This window comes from Equus przewalskii, chromosome 1 (assembly GCF_037783145.1).
Source record: "Equus przewalskii isolate Varuska chromosome 1, EquPr2, whole genome shotgun sequence".
NCBI lineage: Eukaryota > Metazoa > Chordata > Mammalia > Perissodactyla > Equidae > Equus > Equus przewalskii.
In genome coordinates this window covers 135,671,468-135,698,732 of record NC_091831.1, presented here as the reverse complement: position 1 = coordinate 135,698,732, position 27,265 = coordinate 135,671,468, and the positions used below count along the sequence as shown (strand labels likewise).

The 27,265-nt window shown below is 38.4% G+C and overlaps 1 protein-coding gene across 1 annotated transcript in view; it reads right to left on the bottom strand.

Annotated features, from left to right (window-relative positions):
• The window catches only part of PRTG (protogenin), a 117,582-nt gene extending 90,570 nt beyond the window's left edge, over positions 1 to 27,012 (bottom strand). The window contains exons 1-2 of the mRNA XM_070623849.1: positions 26,712 to 27,012; positions 24,286 to 24,588 (exon numbers count right to left, since the gene is read on the bottom strand). Of these exons, the coding sequence (XP_070479950.1) occupies positions 24,286 to 24,588; positions 26,712 to 26,799 (391 nt within the window). The 5' untranslated portion in view covers positions 26,800 to 27,012. The remainder of the gene's footprint in view (positions 1 to 24,285; positions 24,589 to 26,711) is intronic.
• Between the last annotated feature and the right edge of the window lie 253 nt (positions 27,013 to 27,265).

The following is a 27,265-nucleotide window of genomic DNA, read 5'->3' as shown; positions in this document are numbered from 1 at the left end:
GCATTCACTTGATTCCTGATCAATTTAAATACACAGATTATCTAATCAAAATTATCAATCAAAATATACTAAACCCCTAAATTTTATCTAAGACAGTGGAAGATAGAAGGAAAAAACTGAAACCTTATACCTACCCTCAGAGGACTTGCCTCTTCCCCTCTAAAAGGTTATATAGCAGATATGTTTTTAAAAAACTCACAAACAAAAACAAAATTTATGGTGGGTACTCAGAAAGAAACAATGAATTTGGATCCATCGATCCAAATGTGACTTCTTAAGTTACTTATTGTCTCCACGTCTTAGTTTCTTAATCTATAAAAGGGTGAAAAATTTCTTATTTCATAGAGTTGTTGTGAGGATTAAATGAAATATTCTATATAAAGGATTTAATTCTGCCCATTCTTCTGTACTCTTGATTCATTTATAACCTGTCTTCCAACTCTACCTCATCTCTAGGTGCATTAGTTTACAAATATGCTGTCTTCCCTATCCTACACAGATGGTCTCTTGAGCTTGCTTCTACCTCAAGTTTCTATACTCTGCCTTTTTCCCCACTTCACTCCTCCATCACTACATCTCCTGCTCACTTCACAACCCCATCATGACCATCAGTGATGGACCAAATGGCTCCTACTTGATCCTCAGCTGATTTGGACTCCATAGCATCTACAACAGTGGAATTCTCTCACCTTGAGACTTCCTCCTTTTCTGACTCCCACGTCACTATTTTCTTTCATTACTTCCTCGACCCACTGAGATGATCCCTCCTCTTCTTTCACCCACTCCTCAAATGTAAGACTGATTCTATCTTAAGCCCTCTTATCTTGGTACACTATACTCTTTCTCTAGCAACCCTATCAACTTCCGGCACCCAATATGTTAATAACTGCTAAATCTATATCTTTCTAGACTTCAACTTTTCTCTTGGAAAATCTTCAATTCCACCAACAATATGGCTAAATGTCTCCACCTAGATGTCCCAAAGACACCTAAAGCTTGGTATGATAGGACTAAACTAATTTTCCTTCTCAGTCATTCATATTCTATTCTTCCCAATTTCTTCCTCTCCCCACACCCCAACAGTGTCTTTCTGCCTACTTACTCCTCTCTTTCTTTCCAATCTGACTGAATGATATTGCCACCCAAAAACATAAGCCATAAATCTTCAAGTTATCTTCAAGGGTAGAGATCACTCACATGTCTCTCACATTCTTTCCATCTATAGTGTACTGATTGCAAAAGGAGCCAAAATTCTTCCCTCTTCCATATCTGTGCTCTTTCCAATATTACTTTGCATCTCCTCCCCACCTCTCAAATCTGGGCTGCCTGTGAGACTTGCTTTGGCCAGCAGAATGGAATGGAAGTAACAGCATGATAATTCCATGCCAGGGCCTCGAGAAACCTTGTGTGATTGCCCTCACTCTCTTAAAACTTGCCACAGACATGTGAACAACCTCAGGATAGCCTGCCAGATGATGAAAGACATGTGGTCCAACCTCTTTCATGACTCCTGCCAACAGACATGTGGGTTGAGATCCTCCTAGACCAGCCAGCACCCCTCCTCCTAGCAGACCTGCCAGCTGATTTAGACACATGAGATCAGCCAATCCAGGCTCATGTCAGCAGTGCCACCCATCTGATTCACAGACTTGGAGACAATAATACATACTTACAGGTTTAAGCCAACATGTTTAGGAGTAGTTTCTTGTGCAGTGATAGCTAACTGATGCACATTCTTTTCTTTTCTTATGGTTATTGCCCCAACTCCTACATCCATCTCTGAACCGGTTATTGGAAAGACCTCATAATTGGTCTCCTTGTTTTGTCTCTCACCCTGTAATCATTCATATATATACATGTGTGTATATATTATGAAAATAATTTTAGTAATTGTGTATCTACGTATACATGTGTGTGTACACAAAAAACATTTGCTCAATGAATGCAGATGTAAGTGATAAGTAAAAAGTAAGTTAAACAAGTAGATGACAACTCTCAGATGAATGTTATGCAGAGGGAGCTTCTGAGAAGGGAGAGATCACAGTAAGATGAAATGGTTAAGAAAAGGGTAAACGATTCCAGGTATAGGACTTGAATTGGGTCAAATTAAAATCTGAGCAATGAAGGCATTCCCAGGCCTCAAAGAAACCTCTTCAATAACACAACTGCATCTTAGTCTTTTAAATAAAATGAATAAGCTCATGTAGAATCTTTTTTTCTACACTGATAAGTCTTTGACATAAGAATGTGAACTCTAGAGGGTTAATGAATCAATCACTAGCAACCCACACTATAGTTAAGATGGTGAAATGAAATGCTTGGTCAGAGTTCACTGACCACTGGTCAAAGACAGACAAAGACCCCTGTCTCAAATAATAGCTTCAGTCTTCAGAGAGAGAGGCTCGTTTTCTGTACCAGCAAAGATTTTCTAGAATGCAGCTTTGCTATGTGTTTCAACCAGATCAACAAATCTCAGGCGGATTTACCTTCTTTGGGAATTATAATAGCTAACTGAAAAGCAGCTGATTCAACCCCTAATTGTCCATCCAATTTGATCATTAAGACAACCAAAATAATGGTGCATGATCTGGTTATTATAATTGTGCTACCTCCCAAATCGAATTAACCATATGGCAATCTGATTGATAACTTGAAGGCTATGCTGAATCAACTTAAGACAATTTGGTGCCAAGCACAGATATGACTTTAATTTTTCAACATATACCAGGGCAGATATTATTTCAGATTATTAGTATCCTTTTATATCATAAACTTTTATGCAAATTCAAGTTATTTTCAAAACTTGGAAGTAATAAAAACAGCAAAAAAGACACAAGATAAAATTTAAAATAAGCTGTCAAATAACTCAAGCCAACAAAAAACATTTACAGCAATATAATTTAATTTCAGAAAGCCACTAATAGGACATTTTAACTCTGACAAAATAAGGAAACGTATTTTAGACCAGTCATCTAAAAATTGTTTATTCAAACTATTTCAAACATATAGAAGAATGAGTAATATAACACTTACGTACATTCCACCAAGCTTTATCAAATATGAAGACTTTCCCGTATTTTTTCAGAATTTTCAAAAATAATATAAAACATTACAGATTTGGCTGAAGGACCTTTGTATACCTCTCTCTGATCTGATCTTCCCTTCCTCTCCAGAAGTAATCACTAACCTGAATTTAGTGTTTATTAAGTCTCATGGATATTTTATACTATTACTAAATATCTATGTATTCATTAAAAAATACATATTATTCCACATACTTTCAATCTATGTACAAAGGCATCATACTCTACTTATTCTGTAGTTTATTTTTATGCTCAACTTTTTTTGCCATTTATCCACATTAATATATATAACTCTAGTTAGACATTTTAACTAATTTATTTCACTGTATATAGTATCCCACAATTTATCAGCCATTTTCTTATTGAAGGACATAAAAGTTGTTTCCAACTTTCCATTATCACAAAGGATGACTGAAGGAGTATTCTTGTATATGTCTTCTCATGTACATGGGCAAGAGTTTTTCTATGACATACATCTAGAAATGAAATTGGTGAGTCAAAGGGCATGTGCATTTTCAGTTTTGCCAGATATTGCCAAATTGCTCTCTAAAATAGCTCTACCAAATTAGTTTACCATCAGCTCTCTTTCCTATCATTTGGAAATATCAGGTCAATCCAGTAGATGTAAAATAGTACCTTTAAAAAAGGTTTTTATTTCCCTGATTATAAGTGAGCTAAGCATAGTTTCATGTGTTTATCAGCTATTAGGTTTTCCCTTTTATGAACTGCCTCCTGTTCACAGTCTTTTCTACTAAGATGTCTGCCTCTTTTTTATTGATTTGCAGAAGTTCTTTACATATTTTGGTTACTAATCCTTTGTCATTTAAATAAGCTGGTGGCTTATTTCAGTCCTGGCTTATACTGTCTTTCTGAAATTCAGAAGTTTTAAATTAAGAATTAATAAAAGTTATTAACTTTGTTCTTCACGGTTTAGACTTTTTGTAAATTATTTTAAAATCCTTCTCCATCCACAAGTAAGATCAGGCCTAAAACTTCAGGCCACTTAAACCTTTACACTTCTCTTCTGTTTTGGTCTCCATAGATGTTTCTCTTGTTTTTGAGCAAGGATTTGTCTTTTTAGTTTGCTATTCTTCTATTTTTACCTATCATTGCTATGTATTTGGAGCAGAGAGAATATGTCAAAGCATGAACTCACTGTCCCATCTTGATAAGAAAAGTCATCCATATATTTTATTTAAATGGAGAAAAACCCTTGGGTAAGGGTTAAGTTTCTAAATAAAGACTATTTCCCCTGCTTATGCATCACATAAGCTTTGAAATATTGTTTCAGGTGTCATGATCTAGTCCAGACTGTGACTATCAAATCCCTTAACCACTTACACTTAAAAAATAAACATACACAAAATAGCTATAAGAGATGATACACAATTTTTTCCCTACCAAAAATAGCTATTTATGCATCAAAGTGGAGCAGTGCCTTCTTAAAGAAATATATAAACATCTTGAAGCTGCTAAAGTTAAAATTTGGAAACAATCCTTAAAAATCTCTGCATATGGAATTCAAATGGCAACCCACAAGGGGAACTTCCCAGGAAAGTCCCTTTAGAGAGTTCCTTAACTTCTTAGGTGCAGAGTTTTATAATACACGGGAAAGCTACTCTAATAATAATACTGAATGCAATCATTGTGATTTTTCTTTTAATCTAATAATTTATTGCTTATTTATTCAAATAGTAAAATATTTTTCATATTAACTAACACCAAAAACATTTAATAAAATATCAACTGTCTTGATATATTCATGTTATTTTAAAAGGAACTATTAATTGAGGCTACAATGACAGGCTATACACTGAAACAAAATATCATCCAAAGACCTCAGCGCCAAAAACTTTCACATTTGGCAAAACCATAAGAAAGTAAATCTGAATTTTCAGGCTAATCAAGGTATTTTCCACTTGCCTTCAGGGATAAGAACATGTTCTTTAGATAATCCCAACTATGTTTTTAATCTGATTGATTCATTGAATCTATACACAAAGCTATTAGACTATTAGGAATTCTAGTCCTTATCCCTAAAAGCAAGAGCATGGAGTCAGGAGCTGCCTTGGGGCCTTGAGAGTATTTGAAGCATTTGTAAAAGTGACCTCAGGGCAACTCCAAGCCCTAAAGGATGCTTTTAGTGTTTGCAAAAGCAGCAGGAAGTTCCTAATCCCTTTTTCCTTAAAAGAAGAGATAAACGTCTTTGATTTAGGATCACAACAACATCCAGGGTCCTCTGGAATTACAGCATCCAAAAAAACCCAAGTATTGGGGATCCAAACTAGAAGTCTGTGGGGAAAATAATATTGGTTTTAAGATCAAAAGGGATAATCTTTAAGCCAAAAAGGCAGTGAAAGAAATTCAAAAGGGAACTTAGCGACTGTTGGCTTGGTCTATCAATTAACACCAACTCCAAGTGAAAGAAAACCCAAGAAGGAAACTTTGTGATAAAACATTTAAATGAACAATTCATTTCTTTCTGAATTGGCACAAGTAGGGGGAAGAAAGCACAGGTAAATTATTCAATAAGTGCAGGCTATTAAAATGCTCATCACCTGTTCACATTAACTCATTTTTACAGATACCATCCAAAAGCTATCATATAGACAATCAGACTACAGCACTCTCCTTGAAAAGAAAAAATTATTTGCCACTAATTTATAAATGAATTTGTATTGACAACCAGCTGATTCTTCAAATGAAATTTTTATCAATCACAATATCCCAGTTGTTAACCACGACAGAGCTTTTATGCAGAATAAACCACTTATGGGCTGAAGAATGACAGTCCCTCTGCCAACCACAGAACTCTTCCCTACATCCTCGGTCCATGTAAGTAAACTAGTAGCTGGCCCTTAGTTGCATGGGACGCAAGGAGTCACTGGAGAGGTTTCGATAGGATGCTGCAACATCTTCATAATATAGATACTATTGTAAAGTCAAGTGCTGAGAAGATCTAATCTTCAAGAATACAGTAAAATCTAGTTTATGGTTTTTTTCCTAAATGACCAGACCACTAGGAGAAAAAAAATATCACTTCTTTGCCTTTTCTTTTTTCTTTTTGTATCTACTTAGTCAAAACATACAAAGATATGAAGAATTCTTAGGATTACAACAGCTGAGTTCATCACAGTGTAGAAAAAGTAATTTTACAGAAATACATATAAGAAAAACATACATTATCAATGTGTGTACACATATACTTTAAAAAGAGATATATATAAAATATAATCCCTAAAACTCAAGCTGCCATTATGAAATTAAGAGGTTTTTTATTTTCAAATGGGATTCATGTCTACTAACATCTTCATGTGCAGAGTGGCGTGCCAGCTATGGTAAAAGCTTGCGGCTTTAGCTACATGATACCAAAACATCTTGATGAAAAGCAGAAAATCCAGCCATTGATGCAAGGGCTTTAGTTACATGACACAACTAAGTGACGGAAACATCTGAATCCCTAACTCTTTACTGGTCCATCCTAATGTCATAGATATCTGGCTTTTACAGCAAAGTAGAAAATGTACATATTTAACACAGGTGAAATACCACTTATTTCAAACAGAATGCTTTAACTAAAAATATAAATGATATTTCACATAAAATAGTAGACACAAGCATGTTACAACGAACCACTTCCTATTGAAAACTGTCCAAATCTTGGTAAAGCACAGTATTATCCTATAGTGGAATTCCACTAATAGTCACCAACGTTAAGAAGCCTTAGAGGGTAAAGGCTCTCCTGCTGATTTATGAGACATTTCTTTCAACCATGCCTCTCCAGTAATTCTATGCAAGAGAGAAAAAACCAAAGGCCACAATGTAGGTTCCTGGGATTTACCATCTGAAAGCTTTTATTCTTCCAAAGAAAGAAAGTTATGACCTTTGACATTGTGCTATGGTGCCGAAGAAACTGCTCATAAACGTATGTCAGTAATGAAGCAGAAATCAATAATTTCATTTAATCTAGTGAACTATTATGCAGCAGGACACAATATGTTTGAGGAGCCAAATGTCCTCTTATTAATGACAGCTATGTTGCTGTTTCATTAAGATGAAGATTTTGTTTCCATTTTATATTTTTAAAAATCGTCATAATTTTCACTATCATATATGAAAAGTGTCCCACGTTTTAAGGTTAATACAAACCTCTTTTTTTCTTAAAACAACTTGTAAAAATTCATGCAACTTTTTTTTTTTTTTTGAGGAAGATTAGTCCTGAGCCAATATCTGTCACCAATGTTCCTCTTTTTGCTGAGGAAGACTGGCCCTGAGCTAACATCCATGCCCATCTTCCTCTACTTTATGTGTGGGACATCTACCACAGCATGGCGTGCCGAGCAGTGCCATGTCCACACCTGGGATCCGAACTGGTGAACTCCAGGCCGCCGAAGTGGAACGTGCAAACTTAACCTCTGCGCCACCGGGCCGGCCCCCATGCAACTTTTTAATGCAATATTTTCATTTGACCTTCTCAAATATTATGGTTATACCACATCTATAATGATAGGCCTTTTTAAGACTCAAATTACTTTTAATAATTTCACACACACATACATATATAACTGGCTTTATAAATATACACACTTTTAAACCACTGTCTGAGTGGGGTTGCTTATTAAAACTGAATAACCTAATTGCTTAGAAAAGCCATCATACCAAAAATGAGGGTTGGGGAATTGATTGTTCTGTCATAAATGACTTTACTAAAATACTTCAAATATTTACAGGTTAATGAGAAATGGTTGTATTTGTTATACCACATCAACATATCTGCAAAGTTGATATTAAGAGGTAAAATAAAGAACAAGGAAGTTGTTTTTTTAAAAAAAATTAAGCTTTTCTTCTCAAGTTGAAGAACTGATAGGCTAAAATTTTAGAAGTGTATATTTTGAGGGGGCATCAATTTAATGGATGGCACAGAGAAGTGCAATGAACAAATGATGAATGACTATTAATGATTTCATATACTTAATGACTGTTATTTTTAAAGAGCACGTTCTCCTACGCAGAACTGTTTATGTGTAACAGTTACTTCCGATAAAATACAATAGCAACTTAACCATTTACACTAGTTAAATAACTAAATTTTCCGATAATAACCATGACATCGATAGAAGTTTCAGGAAAATGTAAAAAAGGTATTATTTTGCTAGAACATAGAATAACAGCATATTTCTAATTTGAAAATAATAATATTGGGCAATATTAAAACAATGAGAAAGTATCCCGCTGCTAAGTTTTAGGCAAAATTCAGTGTGCCTAAAAACTGTGTTTGCTTTCACTCTTCCGAAACTGCTTTATTAATTGTCTGGTACAAAGAGTATTTTTCAAGTCCTGTCTTATTGAACTCTGTTGTATCTGATGTCGTTTCATAAACTCTTTGAAACGTCTCCCTGGCTTCTGTGATTCTGTACTCTCCTGGTTTGCCCCCTACTTTCCTAACAATTGTTTTTGTCCCTGCTGGTTGCCCATTCCTTTTTTTTTTTTTTTTTTTTTTTTGAGGAAGATTAGCCCTGAGCTAACTGCTGCCAAACCACCTCTTTTTGCTGAGGAAGACTGGCCCTGAGCTAACATCCGTGCCCATCTTCCTCCACTTTATATGTGGGACACCTCCCACAGCATGGCTTGCTAAGTGGTGCCATGTCTGCACCCGGGATCCGAACCGGCGAACACCAGGCCACCAAAGTGGAACGTGCGCACTTAACCCCTGCACCACCGGGCCAGCCCCTGCCCATACTTTTTGTACTGCACACTCATGCTGCTCAAACTTACCCAGGACTTAAACTCCATCTGATTCCTGGTGATGCTCAACTCAACAGCCTTAGGCCATGACTCTCCTGACTCACAACTGCTCTCTTGGGCCACTTGCCAGACAGCTCCACCTAGACATCTCACACGCAATTAAAATGAACATTTTCCAAGTCAAATTCATAACCTTGTTCCCAATATTAGCTGCTCCTCTGTGTTCTTTATTTCAGTTGGTGGCATCACCATTCACCAACTCACCCAAACTAGAAAAATCAACATCATCCCGAACGTCTCCCTCTCCTTATTCCCCACATCTAACAAGTAGTGCCAATTTTTAATCCTAATTATAACTTACAATCTGTCTTCCCTTCATCATCTTACCAGTGCTCCAGTCCAGGCCCACATGAGCTCTCACCACGCTGCTGTCACAGCCTCCACCCTTCCTCCAGACCTGTTCACCTGACTTCTGTTCTCCTCACAGACTCCAGTGGGATCAACCTAAAACAAACTGGTGAATCCAACCCCCTGCAGCTCCCCATCACTCCCCAGTCAAATTCCAGGTTCCTTAACACAGCATATGGTATATGATGAGTCTGTCTTCGAGTGGATCCTACTCATATCTCCAACTCCATTCCCGGAGACCATTTCCTTGAAATTTATTCTCTAGCAACACCAAACAGCTTATTATCCCACAAATACAATCTTGCTTCTTACTACCATAACTTACTGGACTACCCATCTCTCTCATATAACTAAAATCTAGTTTTCCTTTAAAATTTAGCTTAGGCATCACTTCCATTAAGAATCTCTCCCTAACCGCCCCCCAATCCTCCACCCTAGAATTGGAGATGCATGGGGAAGTATTTAGAGGAGAAGTGTCATGGTGCCTGCAACTTACTTTTTGAGAGAGAGAGAAAGAAGCATTAAGTAAATGTGGCAAAATGTTAATTAACAGCTGGGAAACTGGGTAAAAGGTATTCAGGTGTTCATTATACTATCCTTTCACTTTTCTGTAGATATGAGAATTTTCAATACGAAAAATTGGAAAAGGGGCCAGTCCCATGGCCAAGTGGATAAGTTAGCTCACTCTACTTTGGCAGCCTGGGGTTTCCCTGGTTCAGATCCTGGGCACAGACATGGCACTACTCATCAAGCCATGCTGAGGTGGTGTCCCACATGGCACAACCAGAAGGACCTACAACTAGAATATACAACTTTGGAGGGAAGAAGAAGAAAAAATTCAGTTGGAAAAAATAACATCACATATGCAACTCTATCAGGAGTACACTCTACTGTTGCACATCCATAGAGTTTTAATAATTACTTATCTAAGAATTCCTTTCTCCCACTAACCTTTCATTGAGATCGGGGACTGGTTTTCATTAATTGTGGAATTCTCAGGACCTAGCACTGTAGGCTTTTCTTAAACATTTGCTGGAGAAATGAACAAGAGTGCTAAGTCAGAAATAAGTCTAAACACAGAATTCTCAATCAGCCAGTAAGTATTTTAGTGTCTACAATGTGCCAAGCATTTTCTTGAGTGCTCCGGCTGTAGAAGGCAGTATCAGTCAAGGTCACTGAAAAGTCCCATTACATACAACTGGGCTGAGACAATGAGGAAAGACAGAAATGGAGTTGAGAGGATGTTGAAAACTAAAATGAAGAGGGCCAGGATTATACAGAGAAGTCAAGTTAGCAACTAAGTCCTCAAAAATTAGGCATGTAGTTTCTGAGGAAGAGATTCTTGAAGACTCCATCCTTATTCTTGTTCCTGCAAAATGGTAGACTGAGTAAACGTGGATGCTTTTTCCCACTAAAAGCACATAGAAATGTTGCACAGAATATATTTAAAACAGCATCACCACCACTAACAAAATGTTAAGGACAAGGTCAGAGCAGTAAACTTTGGCCTGATGCCATGATGGTCCAGAGGCGGCTCGGCAGTGGAGGCTTCTAGGAAGAGGAAGTGGTTTTGTTCCATCACAATGAAGTTAACAGAGACCTGAAGCTGGGATCCTGGAAGCATATGGAGAAAGAGTCAGTGTACTCACCTACCATTGAGATTAGCAACCATGAGGTTTTATTCTCAATGAGAAGAAATGTTTCCCACAACAAACATAAACCCCTGGTCTATACCACATACTGGATAGATTCTAAATTTATACAACCAATGTAGAGCAGCCAAGATGTAACCCCCAAATTAGTCATTGGACAGTGAAATCCTGGGGCACCAAACAGAAACGAACACTTCCATAATATAGGACGTATTAAGTCTTACCAAAGATGAGTTTATAATAAAAAATTACAAATCACATAAGGAAATAATCTGCCATAAGAGAAAAATCACCAGATACAGAGAGGAGGAGGTTGGCATCTCAAGAACTTGAGATAATAGTACAGTTGAAGGAAACTGCAACATAAGGATTTTAAATGTTTAAAAACACAAAAGAAAAGACAAAAATAAATGCCATAAGGGAAGAATACAATGATTTGCAAAAAAAAAACAAAAACAAAAAAGAGGATGGGTAAACGGAGCCTAAAGTACATGTGGGAAACCATTGAGCAGATCAACATGTGCATTGTAGGAGTGCCAGAAGGAGTAAAGAGAGAGAATGGGGCACAAAGAATATCTGAAGAAATAATGGCTGAAAAATCTCCAAATGTGATCAAAGAAATGAATATACACACTCAAGAAGTTCAGTGAACTCCAAATAAAACAAATTAAAAGAGATCCATACATAAATACAGTTATGATCAAACTGTTGAAAAACATAGGCAAAGAGAGAATCTTGAAAACAGCCAGAGGGAAGAGACTCATCAGGTACTCATTATTCCCCAATAAGATTAACAACCGATTTCTCATCAGACCATGGAGACCAGAAGACAGAAGGATGACATACTCAAAGTGATATAAAAAACTGTAAACCAAGAATTCTATATCCAGCAAAACTGTCCTTGAGAAATGAGGCAGAAATTAAGACATTTCCAGACAAACAAAAGCTAAGGCAGCTCATTACCACTAGGCCTGTCCTACAAGAAATGCTAAAAGGAGTCCTTCAGATTGAAATGAAAGGACAATGGACAGTAACTCAAAGCCATATGAAGAAACAAAGATCTCTGGTAAATGTAACTAAATAGGCAAATATTAAAGCTAGTATTATTGTATGTTTTGATTTGTACCTCCATCTTTTATTTCCTACATAATTTAAAAGACAAATGCACACAGATGATTACAAATCTATATTACTGGCTACACAATATATAAACATGTAATATATCAGAATAACAAAAAGAAGAAAATGAACCATATAGGAGGAGAATTTTGCATGCTATTAAACTTGGGATCAATTCAAACTAGATTGTTTTAATTTAGGATGTTAAGCGTAATCTCTATGATAACCACAAAGACTACATCTAAAAAATACACACACTTGGGGCCAGCCTGGTGGTGCAGCGGTTAAGTGTGCACACTCCGCTTTGGCGGCCCAGGGTTTCGCCAGTTCAGATCCTGGGCATGGACAAGGCACCACTCATCAAGCCATGCTGAGGCAGGGTCCCACATGGCACAACCAGAGGCACTCACAAATAGAATATACAACTATGTACTGGGGAGTTTGGGGGAGAAAAAGAAGAAGGGAACAAAAAAAAAGAAGATCAGCAACAGATGTTAGCTCAGGTGCCAACCTTTATTAAAAAAAATTTAAAAAATAAAAATAAATGAAAACTTACTGGAAAGCTATAATTATCAAAACACTATGGTACTGGCATAAAGGTAGACATATAGACCAATGGACTAGAATCAAAAGTCTAGAAATAAACCCTATATATCTACAGCCAATTGATCTCAACAAAGGTGCCAAGTTCATTTAATAGGGAAAGAATAGTCTCTTCAACAAATGGTGCTGGGACAACTGTATTTCCACATGCAAAACTGTGACACTGGACTTAGTAACAGATTCTTAGATATGACACCAAAAGCACAAGCAACAAAAGAAAAAATAAACTTGACTTCATCAAAATTAAAAACTTTTGTGCATCAAGGCCATTACCAAGAAAGCGAAAAGACAAAATACAGAATTGGAGAAAATATTTGTAAATCTTTTGTCTGGTAAGGGTTTAATAACCAGAAGATATAAAGAAATCCTATGACTGAACAACACAAAGATCAACAACCCAATTTTTACAAAATGGGCAAAGGGGGGCCAGCCTGGTGGCACAGTGGTTAAGTTTGCGTGCCCAGCATTTGCCAGTTTGGATCTCAGGTGCAGACCCATGCACCACTTATCAAGCCATGCTGTTGCAGGCATCCCACGTATAAAGCGGAGGAAGATGGGCACAGACATTAGCTCAAGGCCAAAGTTCCTCAGCCAAAACAGGGGGATTGGTGGCCAATGTTAGCTCAGGGCTAAACTTCCTTGGAAAAAAAAGGGGGGGCAAAGGAACTGAATAAAAATTTCTCCAAAGAAAATATACAAACAGTCAATAAGCACATGAAAAGATGTGAAAATCATTAGCCATTAGGGAAATGCATATCAAAACAACGATGAGATACCATTTCACACCTACTAGGCTGGTATAATTCTTTTTCAAAAAAGGACAAGAAGTGTTGGTGAGGATGTGGAAAAAGTGAACCCCTCAAGCGTTGCTGGTGGAAATGTAAAATGGTGCAGCCACTGTGGAAGACAGTTTGGTGGCTCCTCAAAAGGCTAAATGTAAAATTATCATACAATCTAGCAATTCCACTCATAGATATATACCCAAAAGGACTGAAAACAGGGACTCAAACAAATACTTGCATGCCAATGTTCACTGGAGAATTATTCACGATAACCAAAAGACAGAAAGAATTCAAGCGTCTATCAACAGATGACTAGATAAACGGAATATAGTAGTATATGTTACATATACATAGTAGTATACATATGATATATATGTAGTATATCACACAATGGAATCTTATTCAGCCATAAAAAGAATGAAGTACTGACACATGCTACAACATGCATGAACCTTAAAGATACTATGCTAAGTAACAAGCCAGACATGAAAGTCCACATATTGTATAATTCCACTTTTATGAAATGTCCAGGAAAAGCAAATCCATAGAGACAGAAATTAGATTAGTAGTTCCAGGAGATGGCGGAGGGGAAAATTGGGAGCTATGGGGCTTCTTTTTTTGGGGTGATAGATATATTCTGGAATTACATAGCGGTTATGGTTCCAAAACTTTGTGAATATACTAGAAATCATAATGGTTAAAATGGTGAATTTTATCTCAAAAAGTCAAAAAGAAAAAGGAAAACACTCAAGAGAAATGAAAAAATACATTCATACAAAAACTTGCTCATGAATGTTAATAGCAGCATTAATTCATAACAGCCAAAAAGTAGAAACAATCCAAATGTCCAGTACTTAATAAATGGATAAACAAATGTGGTATACCCACACAATGGAATATTCATTCAGCTTACAAAAAAGAACGAAGTACTGGTACATGCTACAGCACAGATGAACCTTGAAAATATGCTAAGTGAAAGAAAGCAATTATAAAAGACCATATAACCTATGATTTCGTTTATATGAAACGTCCAGAATTAAGCAAATCAAGGGAGACAGAAATTAGACTAGTGGTTCCAGAGGATGGGAGAGGGGAGAATTGGGAGGTATGGGGTTTCTTTTTGGAGTGATGGAGTGGTGACAGATATACAAAACCCATAAATTCTACACTTTAAAAGGATGAAATTTGTGGTATGTGAATTCTATCTCAATAAAGCTGTTATTTATTTTTTTTTCCCCCTGAGGAAGATCAGCCCTGAGCTAACATCCATGCCCACCCTCCTCTACTTTATATGTGGGACGCCTACCACAGCATGGCTTGCTGAGCAGTGCCATGTCTGCACCTGGGACCCGAACCCGCGAACCCCGGGCCACTGAAGCGGAATGTGCGCACTTAACCACTGTGCCACTGGGCTGGCCCCTAAAGCTGTTATTTAAAAAAAATTTCCATGCAAACAAAGGCTGTCATTACCCTCCTCTTTCCATGAGATAATAGCAATGACATACTCAACCATTTATTTAAAACTCTACCTTCTGATTACAAAAGAGCCTCATTCCATTGGAGGTTCTTCAAAGACAATAAAAATCACTGCTTTAAATCACACTTCCATTTGGACAGCTCTATCAACAATTGCTGAGCCTCTAAAAGGACTGGAGCTCAATCTCCCTGCATTGAGGTAATACACAAGAAAAGATATTCCATTAAGTGTTACAAGACACATAAAAATAGAAATACATTAGCAATTTTATTTTAAAATCACCAATTTACTCCATCAACAAAAAACTTATATAAGTACAGTACTGAAGGGTGAGTTGCCCAACGATAAAATAAAGTCATTTTTAAAATAAAGATTAAGAAATTAAAGTATCTTTAATCTCAATGTCAGTTCCATTACCATTCTCTTTTCTATATTCCGGATTTGATGAGATATACTTGCATAAAGAAAGATGCATTTCACACAATACACAGGAGAAAAATCTTTATTTAAGCATTGCGAACTCCTAATAGCATCAGCAAACCTGAGCTTTGTCCCAGATTTGGCAGCTGTCCCCTTGGGCAAGGTCGTTATCTCCTTCCAGCTTCATATTGCTTATTTGCAAAACAGAAATTTCTAAGACTACAAGTTATGATCTTCACTCATGATAGAGGAAGGCAGAATGATATACTGCAGGGTAAATTAGGGAGCAAGGAATCTCTAAAAACTATAGGATAAGTTTAGGGAATCTCTCTTCAAAATGCTCATTGTTAGTATTTTAACAAGTCTTTAACAGTGGAAAATAATAAGGTACTTTCTCTGTCTCCCTTTCATTTCATTTTTTTAAAATGTCATCCCCTTCTGAAAGATGCTTAACAGGGCAAAACTTCTAACTGCCATCTTCTTTCTATCTGTATACTTTCTTCCATGTATTAATTAATTATCACAGACTTCTAAAAATGTGGTAAATCATCCAGGTGAAGATACTTTCAGGCTTTGAAGAAATCATATTCCATCACTGGGATAACTTTAATAATCCTTTTGGTAATCTTATTGCTTTACACTGAAGTTGGTCCCTCAATTAAAATTATGTTACAAGTACTACTAAGTCAGAGCGTGAAAATGTGGCCTTCTTGTACATATAAAAAGTAAACTCATTTTATTAAGAAAACAATTAACACATTTAACTGGTAAAATTACTTAAGAAAAGCTGTGACCTCCCTTTTAAAAAGAAATACCAAAATGGCAATACCAACATCAAAGCATTTTTTTCCTATTATGTGTCCACTCTGAGGTCAATATTTTAATTGGAGTTACTTTAAATCCAATCAGAGGGACTCGAGCTAATTCAGTTTGAAGCTGGGGGAAAATAAAACCTTATCATTCTTAATAGGAATTGGTAGGGGGACACTACAATTTATTTCTATTAAAACACTAATACATTAGCAAAACTCTCTTAAAATCAGCACTATATTTTTTACAACACTGAGTCAATAAACCTCAGAATACACTATTCATTATTAGCAGAACCAGACACATATTTGGAAAGCTATACCTCTCATACACTATGTCAACCTTCACAGGAGCACTATTCTGAACTGTCCAGTCATAGACAAAGTAACTTATTTTTCTAGACTCTTAAAAATAGTACTAGTTCAAATTATCAGTATTGGTTTAAGATCTCTCCCTCTGTAAAAGCAGATCCCCCTAAAGTTCATGGCAAGAGTATGAATGCTTAAAAGTAGTAAGTTAAATAATGGTCAAGCTATTTTACTTTTTTCTTAAATGGCTCTCTTGCAATGTGACTGGACTAAATCTTATAAAAAATATCATTTATTGGTCATTTATTTAGAATTACAAAAATAAGGGCAATATATTGCTCAACATCCATCTCCTCTCCTTTTTTTCCAGCTCCCCATTTTTACAATAAGACAAGTAAGGATCAGAATGATTAAGCAATTTGTCTAAAGTCATGTAAGTCAACAGTAATAGGGAAGGTGTTAATGCTTGGCTCTCCTGCCTTTTTGTCATTGTCTCTACTTTTCTACTGTAGCTCCCAGCAACTCAATAAAAAATACAGCAGCACTAAGAATGTTTACCAGATACTGCAACTTGTCAACTTCATAATTTGTTTATGAAATGACTACAACAACAAGAAAGCAAGAACTCAAGAACATTAGAATTCTATTTTGACACAAATACTATTTTCCGTAAATACAGGAAGATGTGCATTCTTCTCTTCTATTTTGAACTGATGATTTGTTCTACTCCGAGTACTTTTTTGGAGTAGAATACATGGTGTCAAATGTTCAGCCAGTTTTGCTTAGCACTAAAGCCATTCATTAAAAGATTCTGCTTCCTACTTCATCCATCTCAACTTGCCATTTGGGCCACCAGTGACTACTGGCCTCTAGAAGTGACCAACTACATGTAGCAACAGTCATAACTTTTACTAGCATAAATAGCTAACTGAAACTGAAGCACACAAAAACTTACATCTCAGGAAAGATGAAGACTATGAAATCCCTGCCCACTACTACTAAGTAATCTAAAACAACTATTTCAATAATAACCACTCAAAAACTTACCTGGAATTTTCTGTGTGCTAGTTAACATACTATAGTGTCTAATTCTTTCCCTGTTACTCACCCCTTGATGCCCTCTGAAGATGCTACCGTCTTTATATCATTATCTCCAAGAAGTTAAATTGCTTCTGCCCAAAATAAGTCTATGGTACCATTGAATTAGCTGAAAAGATTTCTGTTAACCATTCACCCAACAAACCACCTACCACCCAGCAAATGTTATTCTCTGGGCTGTTAATCTCATACAGTTTTACTTCTCTCCGTGCAGAGCATTACAAAAGATGTTCTTTAACATTTACCATACATGGAGACTTCTCATAACGTTTCAACTATGGTATCTATCACATCAAGAAAACAAAAGGCGCTGAGTAAACAGGGTTAAATAAAATTTGCATTTACTCTCTCACTAGATAGCCCCAAGAAAAGATCTAAAATACTGGCATCAAAATGAATGGACCGACAGAAGGGTGAACTCTTAATTGCAGTTTTCAATGCGCCAGGTGTGTGGAAAAAGGGATGGAGAGGCAACACCGCTCCAACTTAGATAAACAATGACCCAGACATATTTTTTTAATCAAGCTTCCTTCACAATCCTTAAAAACAGTAAATAGCTCTCTGATCAATAAATTTAGCATTGCTAAGACCAGAAACAGTAAACTATCAAGAATAAGACAGAAATAATTATATAACAAATGACCCAGCACCACCTGGAAAGAAGTTTTCTACTACTTTCAGAAACATCAGTGGTTCTCATCCAGGGGTAACTGTGCCTCTCAAGACATTTTTCAGTTGTCACAACTGGGAAGGGGTGCTATTGGCACCTGGTACCTGGTGCATAGAGGCCAGGGATGATGTTACATACCCTACGTTGCACAGGACAGCCTCCACAATGAAGAATCATCGAGTCCAAAACGTCAACTGCTCCAAGGCTGAGAAGTGTAATACACAGCTAGAAGTATCCTCGTTTTCCTTTTTTTTTTGGGGGGGGGGGGAAGTTGGTGGAGTGGAAGATAAATCACTGAGTGAATCACATTTTGAGTAGCACTAAAAAGACTATGAAAGAATAAAAAGGCCACTTTGGAGGATTATTCCAAAAGAATATGACTTATTTAGAGAAAGCAGCCTTTATAAAGCAGCGTCATTTAAAAAAAAACCAAAACTGTCACACTGTTCTAACCATAGATTTACTATAGTTTCATGAAGTAAATTTTTAAAAAGACAATTTCCTTTCCATCAGTCCTAAGAACTAAGCCCAGTGCAGATACAAGTTTGAAACCAGAACCCTGAACAATGACTGCATTCTCCAACAGTCACTTGATTAATCTAGCCACTACAAATGCTAAAGCTATAAAAAATATATATAAACACGAGGAAAGGGCAAACCCTCCAGAAACTGAAAAAACAAACATTTTTAATTCATGCCTTCTGCTCAGTCTGTAAGAATTTGGCTTTTAAAGCTCATCAAAAGCAGTTTCTGAGAACCAGAGGTTAAAAAAAAAGAAGAAAAAACCCGAAGGAATGTAAAAGTCAGGAAAGTATTTGTCAGATTAGTGTCAGAGATCTTTGTGAGGACGACGCCTTTATCCTCTGCTATACAGACCCCCACAGCGGTTCACTTGGCTTCAGAATTACGGTCGCTGAAGGTAGTAACCTGGTACATTTTTACCTTTTTTGTACATCACCACTGTCGACTGTTGACTGTGAGTTAGCTCTGTGTAGATTACCATGTTAGGGCAACTGCCAATATTGCTTCCATGATAACAACTGTATCTTCCTCTTTCTCTCTTATTGACCAAGATTTAAATGACAAATTTAAAAAAATGCTTTAATAAAGAAACTGGACACTATAAACTCTCAAAAGTCTTAAAAGAGTCTTGACTGACAATAAAAACTTAGTTGGGGTACAATTTTTAGGATTTGTCTTAAAATATCTCAATAATCAGAGCTGTTTTTAAAATTCAAGTAAGATCCTCAATAAAATGCCTAAGTTGACATTATTATTTTTTCATATAAATAGGAATTGCCAGTTTAACAGCTGAAACTAATCAACCCTAACTTATCGACACCACCTATGAGAGAGAAAAATCATCTCCAAAACTGTAGTCAAGAATATTATGGTTTTCAAAACAGTAACTTCAAATGCATTCATTTATTAATTGAAATACTCCTTCAACCTAAAACCCTGTTTAAAAGATCTGTTTTTTGCTATTTTCTTAAATTGCTCTGGACTTCATCAATAGGCCCAGCTGGTAAATTCAGGAGTAATCGCAACAAATCCTTGGGCAAACAACTGCCCAGAGAGGCCCTTTCTTTAGAATCATCGGAGATAGCTGACAAAAGAGGGCCATACCCAAAGGCCCTTTGAAAATTCCATTCAGAAGCCGGACAGAAATAAAATAAACAAATACATTTATATCCATCTTAAAGAAAATTATAATTCTTCTCAGTGGATCCAGCTTCGTTAAAAAAAATGAAAAATCCAACAACTCGGAAAAACAGTGAGACAGTGTTACAGGTTTCTGGAGATGAGAAATGATCGTCACTTATCAAGTGCCAAGTGGGAAGAACTGGTTCCATTACCCAGAGATTATCAGGCACCTGATAAACCTTTTAAGTGGACAGACTTTAAGAACCAAGCGTCATTGTAAATAAGCCTGTAGAACTATATGTGCTTTTACTTCTCTGACTTAACTCATGCAGTTTTAAGATGGTCAGTTTTTAAGTTAAACGTGTTTGAACCATGCCCCCTCTTTTTAAAGATCACTTTTCTTGGATCCCAGGAAGCATCACCTGAACCTTATTCTACAGTGTTAGCAGACTGGTCTCTCTACATACCTCAGTTCTGTCTTATTTTTCCAAAATCAAATGACTTCTACTCATGAGTTAGCACCCTTGGATTCGGGCAGGTAACTTAACAGCTTGATCTGTAGTGAACATGCACACAGATAATAGACGCCATCCTTTACAGCATCTACAAATCTCAATAAAAAGTGACAGTGTAGCAAAATCTTGCCCATCTTGGGTCCAGGATCATTAATAAAATTCAAAATGTTAAGCTAAGAGTCTCACAGTTCTTATCTTTCTCTTTTCAATATACCACCTACCCTCTTTTAACATGACTCTTTAAACGTTTTCAAAATACTTTAACTTCACATTTCAAGATGAACTTTGAACTGCAATATATGTATTATTCTTTAAGATAGAAACCACACTCACAGAACAGTTTTTCATTAATCTCACAAAGAAACCTCAAGTTTCATCTCAACTTAAACCAAAGTGATAAAGCGATAAACATTTTATCCACGGAAAAAACAACCTACATCCTTTTAAAGGAAACCACTATTGCCACATAAAGTTATAGAAATGGACCCCATGAACAACTTTATGGATGTCAAAACTAATCTGAAAATTTTAAAAGAAAAAAATCCATCGTAAAGTTACAATAGTTCGTATGGTCTTCCAGCTACAAATGCTCACGTAAAAAATTATTTTTCACCCAAGTGAACACTCCTGAAAAACCTAAGAAATATAAACCAGCTTTATGTCCTCTTTCCCTCGATCCTAAGACTTCGATTTCCACCTTTTATGGAAAGGAAATAAACAACCAGCTTCCTGTTCAATCACTAGCTTACAGCCAGTCTTTTACACATCACAGAACCCAACCCGCCTCTTCCTTTACTTCTCTCAGTGTCTCTTATCTTAATTTAAACTTGTTGAAATATGAGACCGTTTTACCACACTAATGCTTTCCTATGAAATTCATCTTACTTATTTCAACATTAAGAATGCAACAAACGTCAAGATGTCCACAGATTATTTCTTACTCCTAAAATATTTAAATTAAATTCTTTATATAGTGAAGACTTAGCACCCATGAAAGTGAAAATTCAATTTACCAAAAGTTAAAAAGACTGAAATGCATGGGAAACAGTTTAATCTTCTGTTCTTACCATTGTATACAACTAGAAAAAGGGCCTCCCCCCTCGCTCCCCTTTCTATTCTAATTACGTGAAAATGTAAAACGGCTAAAACGCCTATCAATGAAAAGGATTACCTTTTTTAAAAAACTAAATATGACTTTAACCCTATACTTTCCTTTAAAAAGGGGATGCCTTAGAAAAACTAAGTTAGACAAATTCTTTTGTGCTTGGATGAACAACAGGAAAGCAAAGCCTCCAGGCCTTTGGGGAGGAACCTTGTCCCCCAAGCCCTGCTCTGATGTGCTTGGGAGATAAGGCTCCATAGTGACACTTAAGGAAAGGCCTGTTCACATTTGAATTTCTGCATTCCTCAAGAACAATTCATGGCAATAACTAACTTTGCAGAAGAGCCACATGAAAGCTTTGGCCAATGAATGAGGGTCATCTGCTCTTTATCACAAGGGTAAACCTCATCCTGGCCAGTTTCTAACCTTTTAACCCTGTGAATTCCTAATTTACACATGAATAATGGAATTCTTGCCTAGAGTGCAACTTTCAGCTTCTAGTTCCTAAGTTTAGAAACCAAGACTTGATTGCCTGTGTGTTAAAAATCTAAAACTTGCACAGATTCAAGTTTTAGATTTCTAGGGGCTGTACTATTAAAACTTCTGAAGCAAAAGCTATGCTTGCTGACAAAATCTTTGACCAGAAAATAAAAAGAACATACTTGTGCCCTGCTGCTATCAACAACCAGGAGACAATCAGCTTTAAAAGAAAAAAAAAAAAACCAGAATGTCCACTTAATGCCTATTCTCTTCCTGTTTAATATGTATAATGTCTTTACCCTGAACACAGGATAAAGTCATCTGAGACTACATCTTTGCACATTTCTTCTTAGGTTAACTTTGGGAATTCAGACTCTCTAAGAATGCTCACATTTCTAAAGGAAAATCTAAACCCACTATTTATTTCTCCTTTTAAATCCATAATACTGAATGCAATTTCCTAGCAAAATACCTCCTCAGAGTTAACATGTGTGCATACGAAAACTGATTACAGCTGACATTGAGAACAGCAATGCAATGTTCTACATAGTTTCACTGGAAAGTTTTTCATATTTATAATATGAAAACTACTTTACCACAATGGCCTTCAAAATGATTCACATCTAACTAAATATTTTTATTAGTAATTTTTATAAGGATAAAAAAATCTAAATTTACTAAAAGAGCCAATACTAACATCTATTACATCACAAATAAGGATTTATTTATGAAGTTTGAAAGCTCTGTGTGTTTTCAAAGTATTTCTGGGTGCCCCCGGAATTCTGTCAGGCTTCCAGGAGGTCGTGGAAATAACGTGTGGTCATGACAAATGCTTCATCTTTTTGAAGCCTATCCACTCCCTTTCCGGCCCGCCCCTCTCCTCTCCAGCAAAGTAATACAAGTTATAGTTCCTGGATATAAACACACAAGATTCCACAAACCTGAAAAGGTGGAAAAATGACAACTCTATAGAACAATTTTACATTAGACAAAAGTTAAATGAACAAAACATAAGCATAAAAAGCACAGTATCTTGAAAATAGCACTGTATAGAAAAATCATTACTCAACAACAAAAAAACCCACAACCATTAGCCAATGATTACAGCAAAAAAAAATGTTTATCAGGAATTCTCTCCAGTTTATGTTATTCTTGGGGGGGGGGGGGCGGGCTAGAATTGGAAACTTCTCTACTTTTCTGACATATTGCAACATAAAAATATCTTTGCCAGCAATTCATTTTCTACAATTAATCATAACTGTACAAATAAAATAAATTACTAATATGAGGGAGGCATGGATATGGCCATGGATTGTTATAATAGTTCAAGTCACCTAAGAAACTCCTGCCAATAGCTTCCTAAACTTCAATTGTGTAAACCTTAAAGAAACTATTTCCTAAAGATTATGCCTTTCTCTCAAGAGCTCCCTCTTCCTATTGTTCATCCTGTAAATGATCAATTTGTAGGTACAGTGCAAAATCTATCTTTTGTGGATAAACAAAAGCATGTAGCTAGGATGTCTGTAAAACTATTTTTAAGATACAGTTGTGTTGGATTTTTAAGACTTAAATTGTCTATTGCAGTCTTGAGTGCGGTGTGTTTGACCACCTGGAGAGGTGGACTGACTCAGTGGCAACAAGGAGTTCCCTCTCTGTCCTAGGTACTCTTTACACTCAAAAGTTATCAGGACAACCACCAAGCAATGGATCACTTGGACAAATGATTGATCTGATGGGGTTATTAATACAAAGGAAACCATTAGACAACAAACTTTATGACAACTGGAAAAAAGTGGGCAGATCTGGTTTAAATCCATTAGGTATAATATGGAAATGGCCTTAATCTGTCCCAGCAGGAAAGGACTAGGAATACTTCAAAGGCTTGAGAGTTACTGACCAATGCCCTCTCTTACAATTAAAAAGCAACATGGGTGATCTTAAAGCAGTCAGAGACACGGAAGGATGGGCTATAAGAAAGATTTAGCACTCAAGGGCCACTACAAAGCAGAAAGATTTGCTTGTGATTTTTAAAAATTTAATTACCAATTTCCAAAAGATGAGATTTTAGAACAACTTTTGTTGTGCTGGCCAAACTTCTACACTCAACTCTTCTCCAAGTGTGAAACACTTAAATTTATATAAAGCCACCTCTACAGGTTTTGGTGCTCTAAACCTAATTTGACTTTTGTTCTCAATCACTTACTGGAAATTTTTTTTCTCAGATTTCTCTGCATGCCTTAGGTAGCATCAACTATCATCTCCAGGAAAATTCTTAATGTGTGATTTTTAAGGTCAGCATATTAATGAATCAAGAACTCATCAAAATGTAGCAATGGAAAACGCCAACAATCAAGAATTTAAACACTTACTTGATAAGGTAAGATGAGCTTTTTGACTAAGGATGGCTCCATATTTGTTCATTGCCAAGCACTGATAAAATCCTTCATCAGCGTACTCTCCTCGCTTGCCTTCCACCTCACTGATGTATAAAGAGCCGTTAGACAGAACCTGGATCCGTTTATTTTCAGACACTTTTGCTCCATTTTTCAACCATGTGACCTTAATAGGAACTTCTCCATGAGCTTGGCACTCTAAAATGACTGGGTCCTTTCTTGTGACAGTTACATCCTGTGGTTCTCTTATAAAAAACAGCTCGCTAAAGCACCACACTCCTATAAGGGAGAAGGAGGAGAGGCATATCCAGAATTACAGGTATAAAATCATTTCTTAAAACACATATTCAGGGTGTAATGAGACAAAGTTTAACAAACCATGTTAGTTAACTTACAGACACCTGGATAAACCAAACTAAGTTTCAGCAAACCTTTTCCACAAATCAGAGAAACCACCTTTTCCAACATCTACACTAAAAGCATAGGGAAGATTTCAATAACTTCTATGCCTTGTAAGAATTCTGTTCTCAAGTTCCTTACTCGAGTTTCAAAATCATCAGGAAAACTCATGAGCACAAGCTGTTTGCTACTTTTACAAGCTTGTCAAAAAGATCTTGAACAGAGTAAGTCGTAAAAGTCTAATTTTACAAGAAATCATTAGCAAAACTCCAACTCTGTGAACAAGCAAGTTTATTTCCTCGTCCCTTGAAGCGTTTTTGGAACCCTTGGCACCAACTCCTTTGGGAAATGCGTTTATCTTTTGTGACAAATTACAAGTTTACATTTTTATATCTGCCCTTTTACAGGAAGGACTCCACCTCCTCTTCTTGAAAGAGACCCATTTACTTAAGTTCTGGAAAGTAAAGTAAGTATTTAAAGGGCAGACAACCGATTTTGAAAAGTTGGTAACCCTGGCTGCTCGCCCTCAGTGGGTGATCGGATTAGCAAACTTTTATTTCATTTTTTTGGAACTTAGGGACTGTTGGGAAAAAATGCGTGACTAATTGGTCCTTACTGTCTAACAGGGATAGGAGATTGCTTAATCAACCAATACACATTTTTATCAGAGCAGAGGAAAGGCTTTATCCTAAGCATACACATCGCCCCGGGTCCCCGCCAGGATAAAGCATCCGATGACCACCTAATACCCTGTCACTTCCTGCATTTAGCGCAAAGGCCAGCTAAAGTCTTCCGTATTGATTGGGGCCGAGTAGAGTGTCAGGGCTTTGGGGGGAACGTTTCACCTTCCTTCTGATTGTTTTGAATCCATGATTACGAATCCCTGGGATTGATTTCTGTTTCTCATCAAGGCAGATTCTAGGAAACCTCACACGCTAGTCAAGCTCCCACGCCCGGGCTGCCGACTTCTAATGTATGCCTAGGGCGACGCGAGCGACTCTAACAGCCTCGCTTTGCGAGGACCACTCCGGAAGGCGCCCATTGTGTTTCCGAGTCACATCTGACTTTGATCCTTTTCTCATGCTAACAGAAAACTAACTCCTCTAGAAAAACGAAAGCCCGGGGTTTGTAACCTATAAATAAATAAAACAACCCATTCTCCTAAACACCTCTCCCCCCGCCCCCAATCCACTTTACACTTTTTATTTCTTTGAGGATAAACAGGGACGCAAAAGAGAAAAATCAGTTCATTTAAGTTTGCGCAAGGCTAACGTGGAGTTTGGAGGAATCTTCAGATTCGTACACACCTCAGACCTGCCCCCAAATATCTGGCTGCGAGAAATAATCCTATTTAGAGATCTTCCTTCTCAGCTTCGGGTATCTTTCTCCCTCCCCTCCCGGGCACAAATGGGTCTCGCAACTTCCACCCCTCTCGTCTCCTCCTCGCACGATCCGGATCTGGGAAAGTGGGGGCACTAGGGGTGCTGACCTGGGCGCTGAGCTCACTCATTCTGCCCCCTGCCCGAAAACCTGGGGGAACCCGCACTGCAAACAGGGCAAGCCGCGCGGAACCGCGGCGCCCCCTGCGTGGCGAGGCTGCCACTGAGGAAACAATATAAATAAAGCCACGTGCGGCCGCGGCGGCCCCGGCGGGCGGGCGGCGCAGAGCCCGAGCTGGCGGTGGAGGCGAGGACGCGGCTGGAGCCCGGACAATGGCGCGAGGAGAAAGGAGTGAGAGTGGACAGCGGGCACCACGGCCCCGCAGCCCGCGGCTGGGGGAGCGCAGCGCCAAGGGGCGCGCGCCGGGAGAGGCGCCACAGCCTGCCCGCGAGCCTGGCAGCGGCTCCCGCCTGGCTGCAGGGAGGGGACAGGGGGCGGTGGTCAGCGCCCCCGCCGCAGACCCCGCCGCGCCCGCAACACACACACACGCACGCCCGGTTTCCCCTTCCCGCAGCCACTCGCGCCTGCTCCCGCCCCACAGGCACAGAGGAAAGCGCGCCCACCTGGAACGGAGCAGAGGAGCAGCAGGAGCGCGCGGAGCAGCATCCCTGGCGGCCGCAGACGGACGAGGGGTCGCAGAGAAGGCGCCATTCAGCGGGGCTGCGCGGGCATGCTCTCCGGCCGCCCCGCAGCCGCTGTCCGCCTGCCGGCCCCCGCCCCCGGGTGCTCCCCGCGCCGCAGCTGGACGCGCGCAGCCTGGGCTTCCCGCTTGGGCACCGGCGTGGCGCGGCGCGGCCAGCGGCTGATCTCTGCGGGCGCGGCGAGGCCGGTGTGCGGACACCCGCTCGCAGGAGGCGGGGGCCCGAGAGTCCTGGGGGCGGAGTGAGGCGGCCGCTGGAGGGGGCGGGGGCGGCGGAGTGGACAGCGCCTCCGCTGCCGGCTGGGGACTACTTTCTACATCTGGCCCCTGGTCTGGGGACCGCGAGGTCGGCGCGGCCGGCGGAGGGAGACGCTGGGAGGGGTCCCGTGGTGGCCCGGTTGCGGCCCCGGGGGGAGGGGGCGGGTCCTGCCGGACAATGCACCTGGGGGTCAAGCCCCGGCTGAGGGTCTCCGACCC